Source organism: Mya arenaria, chromosome 17 (assembly GCF_026914265.1).
Source record: "Mya arenaria isolate MELC-2E11 chromosome 17, ASM2691426v1".
In the NCBI taxonomy this organism is placed as follows: domain Eukaryota; kingdom Metazoa; phylum Mollusca; class Bivalvia; order Myida; family Myidae; genus Mya; species Mya arenaria.
Window position 1 is genome coordinate 27,541,167 of NC_069138.1, and position 16,814 is coordinate 27,557,980.

At 36.2% G+C, this 16,814-nt stretch overlaps 1 protein-coding gene across 3 annotated transcripts in view; it reads left to right on the forward strand.

Annotated features, from left to right (window-relative positions):
• LOC128223771 (uncharacterized) overlaps positions 1-16,814 on the forward strand; it is an 89,180-nt gene that overhangs the window by 68,450 nt on the left and 3,916 nt on the right. For all 3 annotated transcript variants that reach the window (XM_052933142.1, XM_052933143.1, XM_052933144.1), the window contains exons 51-63: positions 149-174; positions 1,306-1,363; positions 1,673-1,837; positions 2,499-2,540; positions 5,740-5,877; positions 6,051-6,212; positions 6,592-6,662; positions 10,858-11,014; positions 11,510-11,618; positions 12,614-12,662; positions 13,002-13,094; positions 14,166-14,372; positions 15,211-15,261. In XM_052933142.1, coding sequence (XP_052789102.1) covers positions 149-174; positions 1,306-1,363; positions 1,673-1,837; positions 2,499-2,540; positions 5,740-5,877; positions 6,051-6,212; positions 6,592-6,662; positions 10,858-11,014; positions 11,510-11,618; positions 12,614-12,662; positions 13,002-13,094; positions 14,166-14,372; positions 15,211-15,261 — 1,328 coding nt within the window. The remainder of the gene's footprint in view (positions 1-148; positions 175-1,305; positions 1,364-1,672; positions 1,838-2,498; positions 2,541-5,739; positions 5,878-6,050; positions 6,213-6,591; positions 6,663-10,857; positions 11,015-11,509; positions 11,619-12,613; positions 12,663-13,001; positions 13,095-14,165; positions 14,373-15,210; positions 15,262-16,814) is intronic.

Consider the following 16,814-nt stretch of genomic DNA (forward strand, 5'->3'; position numbering starts at 1 on the left):
TGGTTATTGCAATGTTTTAACTTTTGTAATGAGTGTTGCAGGAACATTTTAATGAAACAGAGAGCTACTGACTACTAGTTCTGTTGTATTTTTGCGTAACACAATGTGAGTGAAAATGTTTCATTGCACATTTTGTATTTGTTTTCAGAAGGAGGAGGAAGCTCGCAGTGTCAGGTAATATTTCTTTATTGATGTGATACATTGTAGTTAAACTCCTAAATCAGTTTAAGCCCTTAGTGAAACTTAATATTTCACTGGTCTTTCCGAGGCTGTTAACACAACAATTATTAATGATGATATTTAATATATATTTTCATGTAAACTTTGTTATCATGTGACACTGCATCACTCGTTGATTGTCTTTTGGGCCTTGGACCATATATACATCTAAAAATACATTGTTTTGGGTTTGCAATTTTAAGGCCAAATCGATTTTTGATCTCTTATTTTCAAAAGTGGTAAATTTCATTGGGAGAGCTGTAGAGCACTAGGGGGCCTTAAAAGCAGTAGATTTTATTGGAAGAGTGGAATAGCAGTAGGGGAGAAGGGTGTCTCAAAAGCGGTATATTTCATTGGGATGGGCTTTAGAGCAGAAGGAGGATCTCAAAAGCAGTAGATTTCATTGGGATGGGCTTTAGAGCAGAAGGAGGATCTCAAAAGCGGTAGATTTCATTGGTATGGGCTTTAGAGCAGAAGGGGGATCTCAAAAGCGGTAGATTTCATTGGGATGGGCTTTAGAGCAGAAGGAGGATCTCAAAAGCGGTAGATTTCATTGGGAGAGCAGTAGGGGGGTCACAATTGTGGTAGATTTTACCTACTGCGGGTAGAGAACACATTTCTGGGTTTGTCAATGTAGTTTCCATATGAGGGCTTAGTGCATGATTGTTGTTACACCTTCCATTCCTCTCACTGAGTAACAACTGTCTTTTACTTATATCAAGCATTGTATTACTAAAATAATATAAACCATTGCAACCATTGATTCAAAATAACACAGCATGATTTGATAAAACCCTTTGGGAGCGTATTATCAACGGTCGTAGCGTAAATCGTAATCGTAAACGCAACGACAATGTTTTTGATGTAAAACCTCTTTGAAGATCAAAACAAATGTAGTGTGCATGCTTACTATTCTGATAACTACATCGTAGGTTACAATCTACCATCAAATTTACGAAGCGCTTGATAAGACAGTCGCAACTAAAATCGCAAGTGTTCGTAACTAGTGTTTACGATTGTTCAGTACGATACAATTTACGATTGTTGATAAGACGTTCACTTTATCCTTGTCTTTTTATGTTTTAGACCAACTGTGCGGAAGGGACAAAGTGTGTTATCATGAAAGACAAGGAAATATGCATGCGTAAGTGAGCTTAAAATAGCTCATGGAGCTAATGTTACTTGTTAACATAATTATACCTGACTTTAAATAAAGGTTCTTGTATCTTGTATCTCTTAGCCTCAATACTCTCATGTTAAATTGTGCCAACGAGAGTGATTAATATAATGTTGTAATAACTTGTTTCACAATCATTGTAAAATATACAAGTTTAAACTAATTGTGTACACCAGTGACCTTGTAAATCCACAGGGGTGCATATAAGTCAATTGAAACATTGCTGATCAGCAGAACAGAAATCACTTTTGACTAAAAAAAATTATTACAAAACAGCAATGAACCAGGATGTAAAGAGACGGTTTGAGCCAATCTGTGAGAGAAGCGGGGAATACGAGACTAAACAGTGCCACCATGGCGTGTGCCGATGTGTGAACCCCTTAACTGGAGAAGCCATACCGAACTCCCTCGCTTTCAACCAACAACTCCGATGCATACGAAGTATGAACTTTTTTTATTGAAATGCACATCATTAATCCCTAGGTAAAACATTGGCATTTGTGGGAAAGCAAATATCTTATGTCAAGATACAGTCAAATCTATCGTTGGCTCGATATCACTTGACCCGAATTCCTTGTTGGATCGATCTGGATGTAAAGGACTGATTTTGTTTTACTCTTGGTAAGCATTCAAGTATATAATTTTGGCTGGTCCCTTGGATATTGAGCCAGTGAATTTCGACTGTATATCCTAAGTTCAGTAAGAAACTAAATAAAAAATAACCGTCAAATTAAAAGCAGTGTATTTTTTTCAACTTAAAATTGTGTATTCAAAGTAAGTCATTAAACATTAAGTATTTCTGAGCATATAAAATAATTATATCATATTAGCAGTAAGATACTTAAATAAAGAAAGTGACTTAAGTGTGACTATCAATATAACTATGAGATGTTTTATGAATACTGGCCCTGTTTAATAAATGTTGAAATATGATTGAAAAATAATGATTTTCAGACTCACTCAGGACTGCAGCATATCATAAACAAAGAGTTGACAGTTATTGTTCTTAAGTCGGATCCCTTTGATCTGTACTTCTGAAAGAATAAAAAACTCTTGCTTATAGTTTATTAAAAAATGTAATAATTATTTTGTTCTAATTCAGATGGTGACACTGTTACGCCACAGAGAGACGGCCTACTGAAAAGTAAGTGTTTCACTTCCTGATTTCTTTGAAGAACAACATGCAGTCAAGGTGTAGTCATTTTTTTGATCTCATGTACACCTTGAGGCCATCTCATGTACACCTTGAGACCATCTCATGTACACCTTGAGACATCTAATGTAAAACTTGAGGCCATCTTATGTACACCTAGGGACCATCTCATGTACACCTTGAGGCCATCTCATGTACACCTTGAGACCATCTAATGTAAAACTTGAAGCCATCTTATGTACACCTAGGGACCAACTTATGTACACCTAGAGACCATCTTATGTACACCTAGGGACCATCTCATGTACACCTTGAGACCATTTCATGTAAAACTTGAGGCCATCTTATGTACATCTTGAGACCATCTTATGTACAACTTGAGGCCATCTAATGTACACCTTGGGACCTTCTTATGTACACCTAGGGACCATCTCATGTACACCTTGGGACCTTCTTATGTACACCTTGGGACCATCTCATGTAAAACTTGAGGCCATCTTATGTACATCTTGAGGCCATCTTATGTACTACTTGAGGCCATCTTATGTACACCTTGAGACCATCTCATGTACACCTTGAGACATCTAATGTAAAACTTGAGGCCATCTTATGTACATCTTGAGGCCATCTTATGTACACCTTGAGGCCATCTCATGTACACCTTGAGACCATCTCATGTACACCTTGAGACATCTAATGTAAAACTTGAGACCATCTTATGTACACCTTGGGACCATCTCATGTAAAACTTGAGGCCATCTTATGTACATCTTGAGGCCATCTTATGTACTACTTGAGGCCATCTTATGTACACCTTGAGACCATCTCATGTACACCTTGAGACATCTAATGTAAAACTTGAGGCCATCTTATGTACACCTTGAGGCCATCTCATGTACACCTTGAGGCCATCTCATGTACACCTTGAGACCATCTAATGTAAAACTTGAAGCCATCTTATGTACACCTAGGGACCAACTTATGTACACCTAGAGACCATCTTATGTACACCTAGGGACCATCTCATGTACACCTTGAGACCATTTCATGTAAAACTTGAGGCCATCTTATGTACATCTTGAGACCATCTTATGTACAACTTGAGGCCATCTAATGTACACCTTGGGACCTTCTTATGTACACCTAGGGACCATCTCATGTACACCTTGGGACCTTCTTATGTACACCTTGGGACCATCTCATGTAAAACTTGAGGCCATCTTATGTACATCTTGAGGCCATCTTATGTACTACTTGAGGCCATCTTATGTACACCTTGGGACCATCTTATGTACACCTTGAGGCCATCTTATGAACACATTGAGGCCATCTTATGTACTACTTCCGGCCATCTTATGTACACCTTGGGACCATCTTATGTACACCTTGGGACCATCTCATGTAAAACTTGAGGCCATCTTATGTACATCTTGAGGCCATCTTATGTACTACTTGAGGCCATCTTATGTACACCTTGGGACCATCTTATGTACACCTTGAGGCCATCTTATGAACACATTGAGGCCATCTTATGTACTACTTGAGGCCTTCTTATGTACACATAGGGACCATCTTATGTACACATTGAGACCATCTGATGTACATCTTGAGAACATCTTATGTACACTTTGAGACCATCTCATGTACACCTTGAGGCCGTCTCATGTATACCTTGAGGCCATCTTAAGTACACCTTTGGACCATTTTTTATGTACACCTTGACATCATCTAATGTACACCTAGGGACCATCTCATGTACACCTTGAGACCATCTCATGTAAAGCTTGAGGCCATCTTATGTACTACCTGAGGCCATCTTATGTACACCTTGGGACCATCTTATGAACACATTGAGACCATCTTATGTTGATCTTGAGACCATCTTATGTACACCTTGAGACCATCTCATGTACACCTTAAGGCCATCTCATGTATACCTTGAGACTATCTTATACCTTGAGACCATCTTATGTACACTTTGAGACCATCTCATGTACACCTTGAGACTATCTAATGTATACCTTGAGGTCATCTTATGTACACCTAGGGACCATCTCATGTACACCTTGAGACCATCTCATGTATACCTTGAGGCCATCTTATGTACACCTTGGGACCTTCTTATGTACACCTTCAAAGGCCATCTTATGTACTACTTGAGGCCATCTTATGTACACCTTGGGACCATCTTATGAACACATTGAGACCATCTTATGTTGATCTTGAGACCATCTCATGTACACCTTGGGGCCATCTTATGTACACCTGGGAGCCATCTAATGTACACCTTGGGGCCATCTTTTGTACACATTGAAGTCATCTTATGTTTACCTGGGGGGCATCTAATGTACACCTTGGGGCCATTTTATGTACACCTGAGTCCATCCTATGTACACTTGGGGACCATCTTATGTTTACCTTGAGTCCAACTTATGTACACATGGGAGCCATCTAATGTACACCTTGGGGCCATCTTTTGTACACATTGAGTCCATCTTATGTACACTTGGGGACCATCTTATGTTCACCTTGAGTCCATATTATGTACACCTGGGAGACATCTTATGTACACATTGTGTTCATCTTATGTACACTTGGGGGGACATCTTATGTACACATTGAGGCCATCTTACGTACTCATTGAAGTTATATTATGTTCACCTGGGGGCCATCTAATGTACATCTTGAGTCCATCCTCTGTACACTTGGGGGCCATCTTATGTTCACATTGAGTCCATCTTATGTACCTCAGGGAGCCATCTTATGTACACCTAAGTTCATTTTATGTTCACCTTGAGTCCATCTTATGTACACCTGGGAGCCATCTTATGTACACCTGAGTATATCTTATGTACACCTAGTGGGCCATCTTATGTTCACCTAGGGGGTCATCTTATGTACACATAAGGGCCATCTTATGTACACCTTGAGTCCATCTTAAGTACACCTTGGGGCCATCTTAAGTACACCTTGGGGCCATCTTATGTACACCTTGGGGCCATCTTAAGTACACCTTGGGGCCATCTTATGTACACCTTGGGGCCATATTGCTAATAAGAAGGACCCCTTATCAGTTATAACTCATTTTTCAAATGAAAAACCACAAAACATTATTATTTCAATATATTTGTTGTGCAAGTTTCAATTGTAAGTCCATTTTTTTATTTATTGAGGATCTCTTATTTTATAGTGTGTCCTAATGGAGGTTCCCCTAAACTCTGTGAAAATGGCGGACTCCCTTGTAACGATTGCCAGATGCCCCAAGCAGGTGAAGGAGAGGATGATGAAGATGACGGCGAGGTTAAACCTGACGGAACTTGTTCCGAGTGTAAGTTATGTTCTATTTTGAATTGGCAAGACAAATTAAAGCTTTTAAATGGACTTTGAATGTATTTTTAAACAACTGTCCAGCATGCTGTAGCAAGGAATCCGTAACAATATTTTCTAATAACTTAAGGACTATGGCATTTTCTTGTAATATCAAATTGTTTGCATACACAGGTGCTGCTTGCCCAAACGGTCAAGGCAACACAGACTGTCCAGCTACATGTAACGTGGACTCCGTATGCAAGGAGCGGCCATTAGCCACATGCAGAATCAACAAGTGCACATGCGCCGAACAGTTTGTGGAAAACGGGAAGATCATCAATGACTGCAAAAAAGGTAATTTAAGATTGGATTGATGTCAAAACATGTCTTTCATATTATCCAATTAATGACATGGACCTAAATTTTGTGAAAAGAAAACAGTTATTGTCTGAAAAGAAGCAATAAAATAGAATTTGAAATCCAGAATAATGTAACAAAACCAGTCATAATTTTACTGTTGAAACCCCTTGGTTCGATATCTTAGGGACCGGCCAAAATACTACGAGCCTTTCAAATATCAAACCAAGCTGGTATGCTTACTTAGAATAAAAAAAAAATCAATCCTTTTCGTCAAGTTCGAGCCAACGAGGAAATTGAGCCAAGCGATATTGACCAACGGGTTTCGACTGTATAATTTTTTTCTCTATATTAATTCTTTGATATGATTTTGTAGCTCAGTCCTTGTGTGAGATGATGAAAACTGAGATGGCAATGAAACAGCGTGCAAACAACGGAAAAGCTAACGTAAGTATTCATTAAGGGTTAAAGTGATCTAGGGTCTAGTGAAAATAGTTCACCGCTTCTCACCCAGGAGGTTGTGGGTTTAATCCCCACCAGCGGTACTTTATCATTGCCTCTTAAAATGGACACCAGTACTGGTTTCTTCCCAGTAAACAGACGTGAGTTTGATACTATAAACTTTTCTCACAATTGAGCTTAAACAAATAAGTATAAAATAAACTAAGTATTCTTGCATGCCTTGTTTCTGAAGACCGCCCAAGGGGATTGTGTTCAGAAGACCAGTGTGGTGGGGGGAGGGGGGAGGGGCTGGTAACATTAGCATAGGGATTTTTAAAAAGATGTCAGACTGCTATCTTATACATACCATATTTCTGGAAAGCTTTCCCGGTGTCATTTTTCATAGAAAACTAGAGCATTTTCAACCTCAACTCATGATTTGTTCCAGTATTGTGGGCATTTTTAGTGTACTACTTTGAAAAGCATTTTATCGAAACTAGCCTTTTTAGCATACTATTTAAATTTTAAATGTTTGAAAAAAAAAAAAAATTCAATTTTAATCACTAATATAAATTTAATCACCAACATATTATGTCACTGATTTTAAACCAAGCTTAAAGCTCAATTTCTCAACTTAAACTTTCTTTTAAGAATTTAAACATTGAGGTAGGAAGTCGTAAACATTATAAAAATTGTTGGAGGCGAAGAAGTGTGAGCAAATCTGGCTAAAGAAAAGCAACCCACATTTAACCCTTTCGGCGCCAAAGTCGCATAATTGCGACAACTAGGCTGACCGCCAAAGTCGCATATTTGCGACAAAACGATAGGGTAGTGTTTTCGCTATTTTTACGCTCAAATATTATTACAGAGCCGAGTGATTTCTACTTTCGATTCAGAACGAGGCTTTTTCATGTTACTTCCGCATTCTTAAATAATTTTTCACGTAAAATTGAATTAATTACAGTCTTCTAAAGTGAATTAAAATCGCAGAGCGATCTGGACAATTCAAGATGGCTTCCAGGAAAAGGAAGCGGGCTTATACTTGCAAGGAAGTGCTAAATACGATCTGTAATGACAGTAATAGTAATATTCCGGACATCGAAATTGAATTCGGATATGTCAAATGAAAGTTCGGATGACGATATTAGTGAGAAAACTGTTTCAAATCCGTCATCCAGACCACAAACACCTTCAGGTTAGTTTGAATAATGCTTTTTTTCTGTTATTATTGATGTTTTATCCCCATGAAAATGTCAAATATACCATAAATAAAGAAATAAGCACTTGGCAGCTAAGTAATTCAATATAATATATATATAAAAGAAGACTAAATTTAAAAAAATATATGGATGAAACTTTGCCCAGTAGGTTGAGAGGTTGGCGGTCGTTTTTTTATGATATCTTCAAATTCGTCTGTTTTTGAGTTCTGGCTGCTTATTTTGATCAAATTCTCAATTTATAATGCAGTTTGATAATTAAACATATGCCTATATTGATTTATGACTGTTATAGAATTATTTATTATTTATTTAAGACCACGGACAAGAGGTTGAGGGGACAAGGTAGAGCGATCGGGAGAGGGGAATATTCGAAAAGAAGAAGCATCGACCAGATTGTGCAGTGCGAAGTGACAGACAGACTCCTGGATGGAGTATAAAACAAACATATTTTAAATGCAATGAGTGCAACATTCCTATGTGGGCAGCCCGTGTCATTCACACAAACAAGAACTTTCAGGAAGCTGGACGCGTGGTCCATAATGTTGATGCATAACTATCTAGATGTGTTGTTTGTACACATGTAGATTTGTTTATAAGCAAAAATGTTTTCATTTTAACATAGTCATTTTTTCTATTGTATAAGAAGTAAAGAAAGGATATGTACACAAATGTAATCACTAAATATTTATGAACTTAATGATATTTTTTCATTTTTTTAAATTTATTATGTAATTTATTAAATATTTTGTACAATAAAATTTCAAAAAATCATATTTGTTTTGATCTTATGTTTAATATATTATTTAATTAATTTAATGTGAAAATTTGAAGAGAAAAGCTTTATAAATAAAAAAGTTATGGTCAAGTGAATAGCCTTGGTAGAATTCTCTTAGACTTCCAGGAATTAATTTGGCACTGAGATGAACTTTTGACTATTTATTTGGCGCCGAAAGGGTGCACTATAAATAATCTTCAATCCAATCCAATCCAATCCAATCTTCAATCCAATGGAATAAAAAATCCATTTCAGATAAATTGGTTTCTAAGTACCTTGGGGTCATCTTTTCGACGAGTGCATCAAATTTTTGGAAACGTGAATCTAGGCTTGTTTAGATTTCATACTTTTAATTTTATTTCTCACATGCTAATGCCTCAGTCACATTTGCCTCGGTGTCTAACACATATCTACACCCTATAGAAATCATAGGGCTGCCACAGTATTCCTACAGTCACATACTGTAGCAGTCACAAATGTTTGCTGCATGGCTTATTTTGAATTTGGAAACAAAAAAACCTGCTGCTGCTGCTATGTATGCTTTACGGCATGGCAAGTCTGATTGGGACAGTGAACCTAGAAATTAACACATTTATTTCTTCCCCCTATAATCCCAGGGTCAGCCCTATGGCCTGTGAAAGATAGGGATACACCCTAGATTGACCCTCCCGTACGAAATAATCAGGCGTCAACCAGCTGGTTGACGGGCGTCAAAGAGGCGTCAACTAACTGGTTTTTGCCTCGATGTGTTTAAAACCAACTGGACAAGAGAAGGACACGTCAAATTCTTGCCAAACCAGGCGTCATTTTTCTCAGTAAAGGAGGCGTCATTTACAAACCAAGCGTCAAAAGGAACTGTAACAATTTTTCAGCCTCTAAGTATTGAGGCGTCAATTTCAAACCAAGCGTCAAAAGGAACTTAGGAAAAATTAAAGCCTCCAAGAAACTTAAACAACTATGGAATTATCTTTAATGGTACATTAAAGTTTCATTTTTTTATAATTTTCCACGGGAATACAGAAAGAAATTGCCACTCAAGGTGACTAAAGTCTAATAATTGTTTCCCAATGTGATAAAATTACAAGGAAATAAAAAATGAAACTCAGGAAAATCATTGAAAAAATACTGTTCTCTACTGTATATAAGCATTATGCATTAGAATTTCTTTTGAAAATTATTCATTTCAAAGTAAACTTTCACATTAAAACCATATTCTGCATTTCAAACTCTTTTTAATTTGACTTAAATTGAGAATGATTTTTAATTTCTGCTTAATTTCAGAACTTATCTTTGACAAATTACTATGATGAAGCTTGAATAAATGATCGCATACAAACAAAATCATTATTAATATTTATTTATAATGATATATATTTTTTGTTGTAATGTTTCTAAATTTATAGATTTATTTTGTTATGTTAAAAGTAGCAAATCATAAATTCATAGCAATAAACATTTATATTTAGAAGAACAGTAAGCATTATACTGCTTAAAAGTTTAATACTGGTACTGCTTCCAAATTTCTCCCTCCATGAGTCCAGGTATATTATGAAGCCACCACAGTAATAAAATGTTGCTGCCGCAGCATGTATCTCTCTATTGCCTATGGCCACTGTTTTCTGAAGCTGTAGACCAAATATTTATGTAACTGAGGCATAAGCACTCATCTGAAATTCATGATCTTATGACATTTTGTTGTATGATTAATGTCAGTTAGATGGCCTTGATGTCTTTATATAATAAATTATATGCGCAGCTTATCTTTTCTGCCCTTTTTGGGGCTAAAATTTTGCCCCATTCCCCTCCTGAAAAGGATGTTTTTTCCCCTACCCAGGGAAATAATCTCCATTAAAAAAAGGAGGAGCAATGACCCCTTAACATTATGTAGTAATGAAGTGCCATTCATGGAAATGCTAATAAGGTGTGTTGAATAAAAAGGTTTGAAACAACATTTATAATTTATATGAATCATGTTAGTGTTTTCCCCCTTTATGACCAAAACAGCACTTTTTATAATTTTGCCCTATCAAAGGGCAACCACCATTGAATAAAAACAATGTAATGTCAGTTAAATTAATTTTTTTTAGAAAACTTGCTGCTTTTGACAATATTTTATTTTTCTATTAATCTTCTGCGTGAATGTTCACAAGGTAACTGATTATCTCATAATTAAACTGTCTAACATGGTACATATTATATTAAACAGGGACAAGGTGCAGCACCAGCCAGCAAGCAGTATCGATGTAGCGAGGGGGGCAGTTTTGAAGCGCTTTGTGAGGGCAATGCTTGCTTTTGTGTGAATGCCACTGACGGTTCCAAAATTGGAGGAGCAAAGAGTGGCGATATCGATAGCATCGATTGTGGTACGTGTCCGCCGAAGTTAGAACGAAAGAATCCCGTGACTTCAATTTTTGTTGTTTGATTTTGATTTTCTGTGGCTACCGCATGTCTAATTTCGATGGCGAACATAGTAATGAAATCAGTTATAACTCCCAGCTATAATCACATGGCAACACATAGAATTTATGTTCTATTTTTTTTAAACATTTTTATGATAATTCTTTGTTTCAGTGTAAGATCACACTATATTTCACCAAGAAGTATTCTTGAGGTTGATTTTATTTTTTACTGTATGCCTACAATAGATATATAGACAATATATGCACCTGCCGACAACTCAGGTTTTATTATCCAGTCGTGTAATACCCCTAGTTTGACCGAAAAAACAGGCGAATGATGACATTTGCTGCAAAGTGCATTTTGATTTTTTCAAGCATTCGACATGTTTTTTCACAAAGTGTGTTCAACTCACTGATGTATATCAAACTGATATCTACATGACTTTTATATCATTACAGAACAAGAACAGAAAAGATCAAAGCCAAAATATGTTAAAGTTAAGGGAATTGTGGCGAAAAACAAGAACCTCGCAGATTTAAGTGCGAAAGCTCAGCAACAGATTATTGAGTAAGTATTAAGAAATAGAGAAGTGTTTAAACACTATTTGTGCTTAGACACAAACTTCCTTAAAATGGTAACTATCAGTTAATGTAATGGACGTAATATCATGAACTTTTAAAATCATTTTTTTTTTGTATTTATAAACATTTACTTCATATCAGCTGCTTCGAATAAGTCGTATTTCATGACAAATGGGGGTTTGGGGTCGATGGGCTCTGACAGATTGAAATTTCAAGTTTTTAGAAGCCCTGCCTATTATATAATGCTTTTTTTATATTTGATGATGAAAGTTTTAGGAAATTGACTTAAGTTAAGAATGATTAAAGATATATGAATGCCAGCCCAGACATAATCAGAATTGCTCAGGAAATGATGTCATGACATGACCTTTACATCACACATTTATGCACCAGTCAATTTTAACAACGACTCCCCAAGGTCTGGGGATAGCGGGGGGGGGGGGGGGAAATGGGCCATGTTTTTACCTTCCAGGTGGCCCCCCAGTGCTTAGTGAATGTGGTGGTATTGTTTTGGCGCCAAAAATATAGGGGAATGGGCCTTATCTTGCATGTCCACTGGGTGCGGGGGCATTTGGCCGGGATTTTACCAGCAGCTTGTTCACGCAAGGCGGGGATATTACCTGGGATTGGCTGGCTCGAAAGTCAAAGTCTCCGCTATTCCCCGACTGGGGATGGTGGGCGTGGTTACATTTGTCTGGTGCATTAGTGTAAAATTATCCCACCAGGATATGGTGTTTTTCGTCTCATAGGAATTATACTTGTTTTGACCTGAGTATATGTATAAGTGTTGTCATGGATACCAGTGCCAATATTCATTAAACATCTTAAAACATTTCTTAAATAAAGTCAATTTCCTAAAATGTTCAAACTCAAAAGACACTCACTAAATATGTAATTCAAATTTTTGATCTCATGTGGTTTTGCCATATGTTCGTTAAAGACATCCAAATGTTCTTACCCAATATGTTCTTTTTTTTCCAGTCAAATACGTAAGATAATTGAGGAGAAGGGGGGCAGGGCTACAATCAAGGTAATAGTTGAAAATGTTCTCATTTTCCGAAAATAAAATCTCACTTAAGTCTTTTATTATGTTTCAATATTTAATTTGAAATGAATTAACTATGACTGACATTTTCATGGAAAGCAACAATCTTTATAACAATAAAAAAATAATTAATTCTAAATTGGATTTTCTTTGTATAGATAATAAAATCAATAATAATATTATTTTTAATTATTATAAAAGGAATAAATGTAGATACATTCTGTAATTATTACAGTTACTGCAATAGTGTTTTTTTTCTTTCTAAAAATAGGTTCATTTATTGCATATTGTTAAAAATAGTACAATATTGATTTATTTGCTCAGCTTATGGATGGAAGTATCATCTACGAGGCAACGATAGAAGAAGATGGAAGCGGAACGGACGTCACATCAGTCTCTTCTTCATTTGTTGCCCAGGTAATACATTCTTAAAAAATGTGCATAATTACATCGTCGGATACCCATGATACAATATTGTGGTATGCTTCATTGTGTTCTGTGGACGATTAATCATAATCTTGAATGATATAGCATTTCAAAAAACATCGCCAGATACCCACGATACACTATTACGGTATGCATCATTGTGTACCGTGGGGATTTTTCATATCTTGATTCTTGAATGATATTCCATTTCAAAAAAACATTGCCGGATATCCTCGATACACTATTATGGTATGCTTCATTGTGTACTGTGGGGATTTATCATATCTTGAGTAATTAAAAAGGCAGTTTCATTGGTTCCACAAGATACCAATGTGGAAATATGCACAGACAGTCATACTTTTGTTTTCCCGTAGAAAAAGTCTTCTGTTGAAGCTGAAAAGACATCAGACAAGATTAAAATCCATTCATGTGCATTCCAATTATTCATCAACTTTTTACATGACATAAAATTGTTCTGCATAAGCTACATAGACATCAGGCTAAGCGTCCGCTGCAAAACTTGTCATTTGATTCCCACTGAGGGAAACTTTATGAGCTATGCTTTTGTTTCAATCCATTTATATTATAAGTAAATGTTTTAAATATATTTCATGTGAACTTTGATGATTAATATTTATACATAAACATGTTGAATAACATATGTTTAAACCAAAAACTTTTTGCATAACATTCCATTTATACAATCATGAATCTTTTTGCTTGATATTATTTTGTCCTGGGCCAGTATTCAATATTAATCTTAAACCTCATCCATATACATGCCTACAATATTCCTATCAACCTATTAGTCAGCTAAATATACCAGCCAATCAAGACACGTAGTTCATAATTTCAAATCTAAGCTCATTCTAAGTTGATTGAATATGGCCCCTGCAAATAACCTTAATGCCCCGAAACCTTTTGAATACATTGCATAATACACTTCTGCATGACATAAAAGTGTCCTTCTTACCAGTAAGCTACATTATAAGACATCAGTTACCGTCCTTCTCAAATACCTTTTTGTTGAAATTGCATTTATACATGAACTCTTTGTTGCAGATGAACGGTGGTGTTGAGATTATGACTGACGAGGGCGTTATAGAGATTCCAACTGGAACCTCATCCATTGCTGAGTTTATAATTGCGGAGCCAACCACGGAGAAACCGCCGCCAAATAAAGACGAAAAAGACGATAAAACCGTCATTATCATTGTGGTGGTGGTCGTGGTAGTAGTGGCCTTAATCGCTGTTTGCGTTGCTGTCTATGTAAGACATTATTTTACTTCCATATTCGACGTGGTTGACACTTAAAAAGTTTTCTTGCATTAGGTCTTGCCAAATTGATTATATGTTTCACGTCATATGGCTTGTAATTTCTGTTCCTTTGACACCTGGTGAAAGAAAATTATTTTTAAAAACATCTCTAGAAATGCATTTGTAAAGGGACTCACTCATGTTTTTTATAAAATGCACAAATGTTGATATACCGGTTATGCTCAAATAATGTCTTTGAAGTCTTAAACTTGGAATAGGGTTTATAAGTAATGCGATTGAACAAAAGGCATAAAAGTTAAGTTTTCCTAATTATTGTGTATGAGTCCTTGTATATGAAAATGACATTCTGAATCATTTGGTGCACCAGGATATAACCCTTCTTGACTTATTGGACATGATTTAAAGCTTATTGTTTAGTGTAAATAAATAAAATTTTCATATAAATTGTCATTATATAAGTTTCAATGAAAAATAAAAATATTCTCGGAAATGAACAAAATAGTTTTGAAATTGATGATCATGTTTGCTATTTCATTATTAGTATTGTTTATTCTATTTTGAAGCGACAAATAATTTCATTTTCTATCATTTTGACTCGCGGTCTTGACTTTAATGGTCTTATTTTTTTCATTGGCATTTAAACATTTATAGGACTGGACCTTAAGATCAAAATCATTCGAACAATCGAAAAGTTAACATGTACAACTTGAAAATGGTTTTTGAATTTTTGAGTAACAAAAATGTATCCCTTTTCTTGTTGGAAATGTTTAAACCTTCCCCTTGGAAACCAAATATGGTAAATAAACAATATCTATTTATTTATCTCCAGTGCTACAAAAAGTCGAAGAAGACGGACGATAAGGACATGCAATTTTCGAATGTGAGTAGAGATTTTCTATTTTATTCAATGAAAAGTGTTACATGCATAAACCTCAGTGTAAAAGTGTTGTTAATTGACTTCTAAGCATTTTTTATAATTTTATAAAGGCATAATTTAAGGATGTGGTATGACAAACACTGTTTGTATATATATTACAATTTCTGTTGTTTTTTCTACTGACAACCACAATATCGGACCGATTTATCAGCCTTTTTCTGTTAATCACAGCAACCAGTCCGGCAAAGTCAAAATTGGTCCAGACCGGCAAATTGCTTGTTTTTAGAAGCCCTGATTATGAAGTATTTATTTCGCTTAACGGCAGTCATTCCAGGACCAACGTTTTCTGACCAAAATTTGACAACCAAGAAATTAAATTGCTGTGGCTTAAAGAAAAACAAAATGTTTTTACTCGGCTGGAGAGCTTCAAAATTTTACACTAAGTTTGTATATTTGTCCCTTTTTTGAGATTTTGAGCAGAATCAATGAGGGCATATGTTAGGGTCATCCTAGATTGTGACCTTACATGTACACTCAATCTTTTCAGCGAACACCAAGAGTTACCAATTATAGTATTTTAATTTTTATGTCCTTACAAATATTTTCATTACTTTGTGTAATTTGTCCAATGGTCTAGTGATTCTATTCTGTTGTATAGAAACTATTTTCGTGTGAGAAATTTTATGTGTGGCATTTTTGCTAAAACAATCATAATCATGTTAATAAATTCTCTTCATAAGGGAGGAATAAAAGAAATATATTTATTCTTTATTTAAAAAATTGTATTTCTTTTTTCATATCAAGTCTGTCTAAAAATCCAAATGAACATCAATCTATTAAGGAATTATTATGCCCCCCTTGGAAGAAGAGGGGTATATATTGCTTTGCACATGTCGGTCAGTCGGTCGGTTTAAGGGGTTATTGTGTTTGGGGGTCATTGGGCTAAAGGTCAAGGTCACAGTGACCTTGAATGGTAAAAGGTTGTCTGTGTGATAACTCAACAATGCCTGCAACCATGGCCCTCAAACTTGACTTGGAGGTTGGGCCTGACCAGTCGTTGACCCCTATTGTTATTGGGGTCATTGGGCCAAAGGTCAAGGTCACAGTGACCTTGAATGGTAAAAGGTTGTCTGTGTGATAACTCAACAATGCCTGCACACATGGCCTTCAAACTTGACTTGGAGGTTGGGCCTGACCTGTAGATGACCCCTATTGTCTTTGGGAGTCATTGGGCCAAAGGTCAAGGTCGAAATGACCTTGAATGATAAAAGGTTGTCCTTGTGATAACTCACCAATGCCTGCACACATGGCCCTCAAACTGGACATAGAGGTTGGGCCTGACCAGTAGATGACCCCGATTGATTTTAGGGGTCAAAGGTCAAGGTCACAGTGACCTTGAAAGCAAACTCGACAATTCCTGGACCTATGGTCATCAAACATGATATGAAGGTTGGGCCTGACCAGTTTATGACCCCTCTTGACTTTAGGGGTCATTGGGCCAAGGTCAAGATCACAGTAACCTTTTACGCAAAAAACAATGCCTGAACCTTTGATCA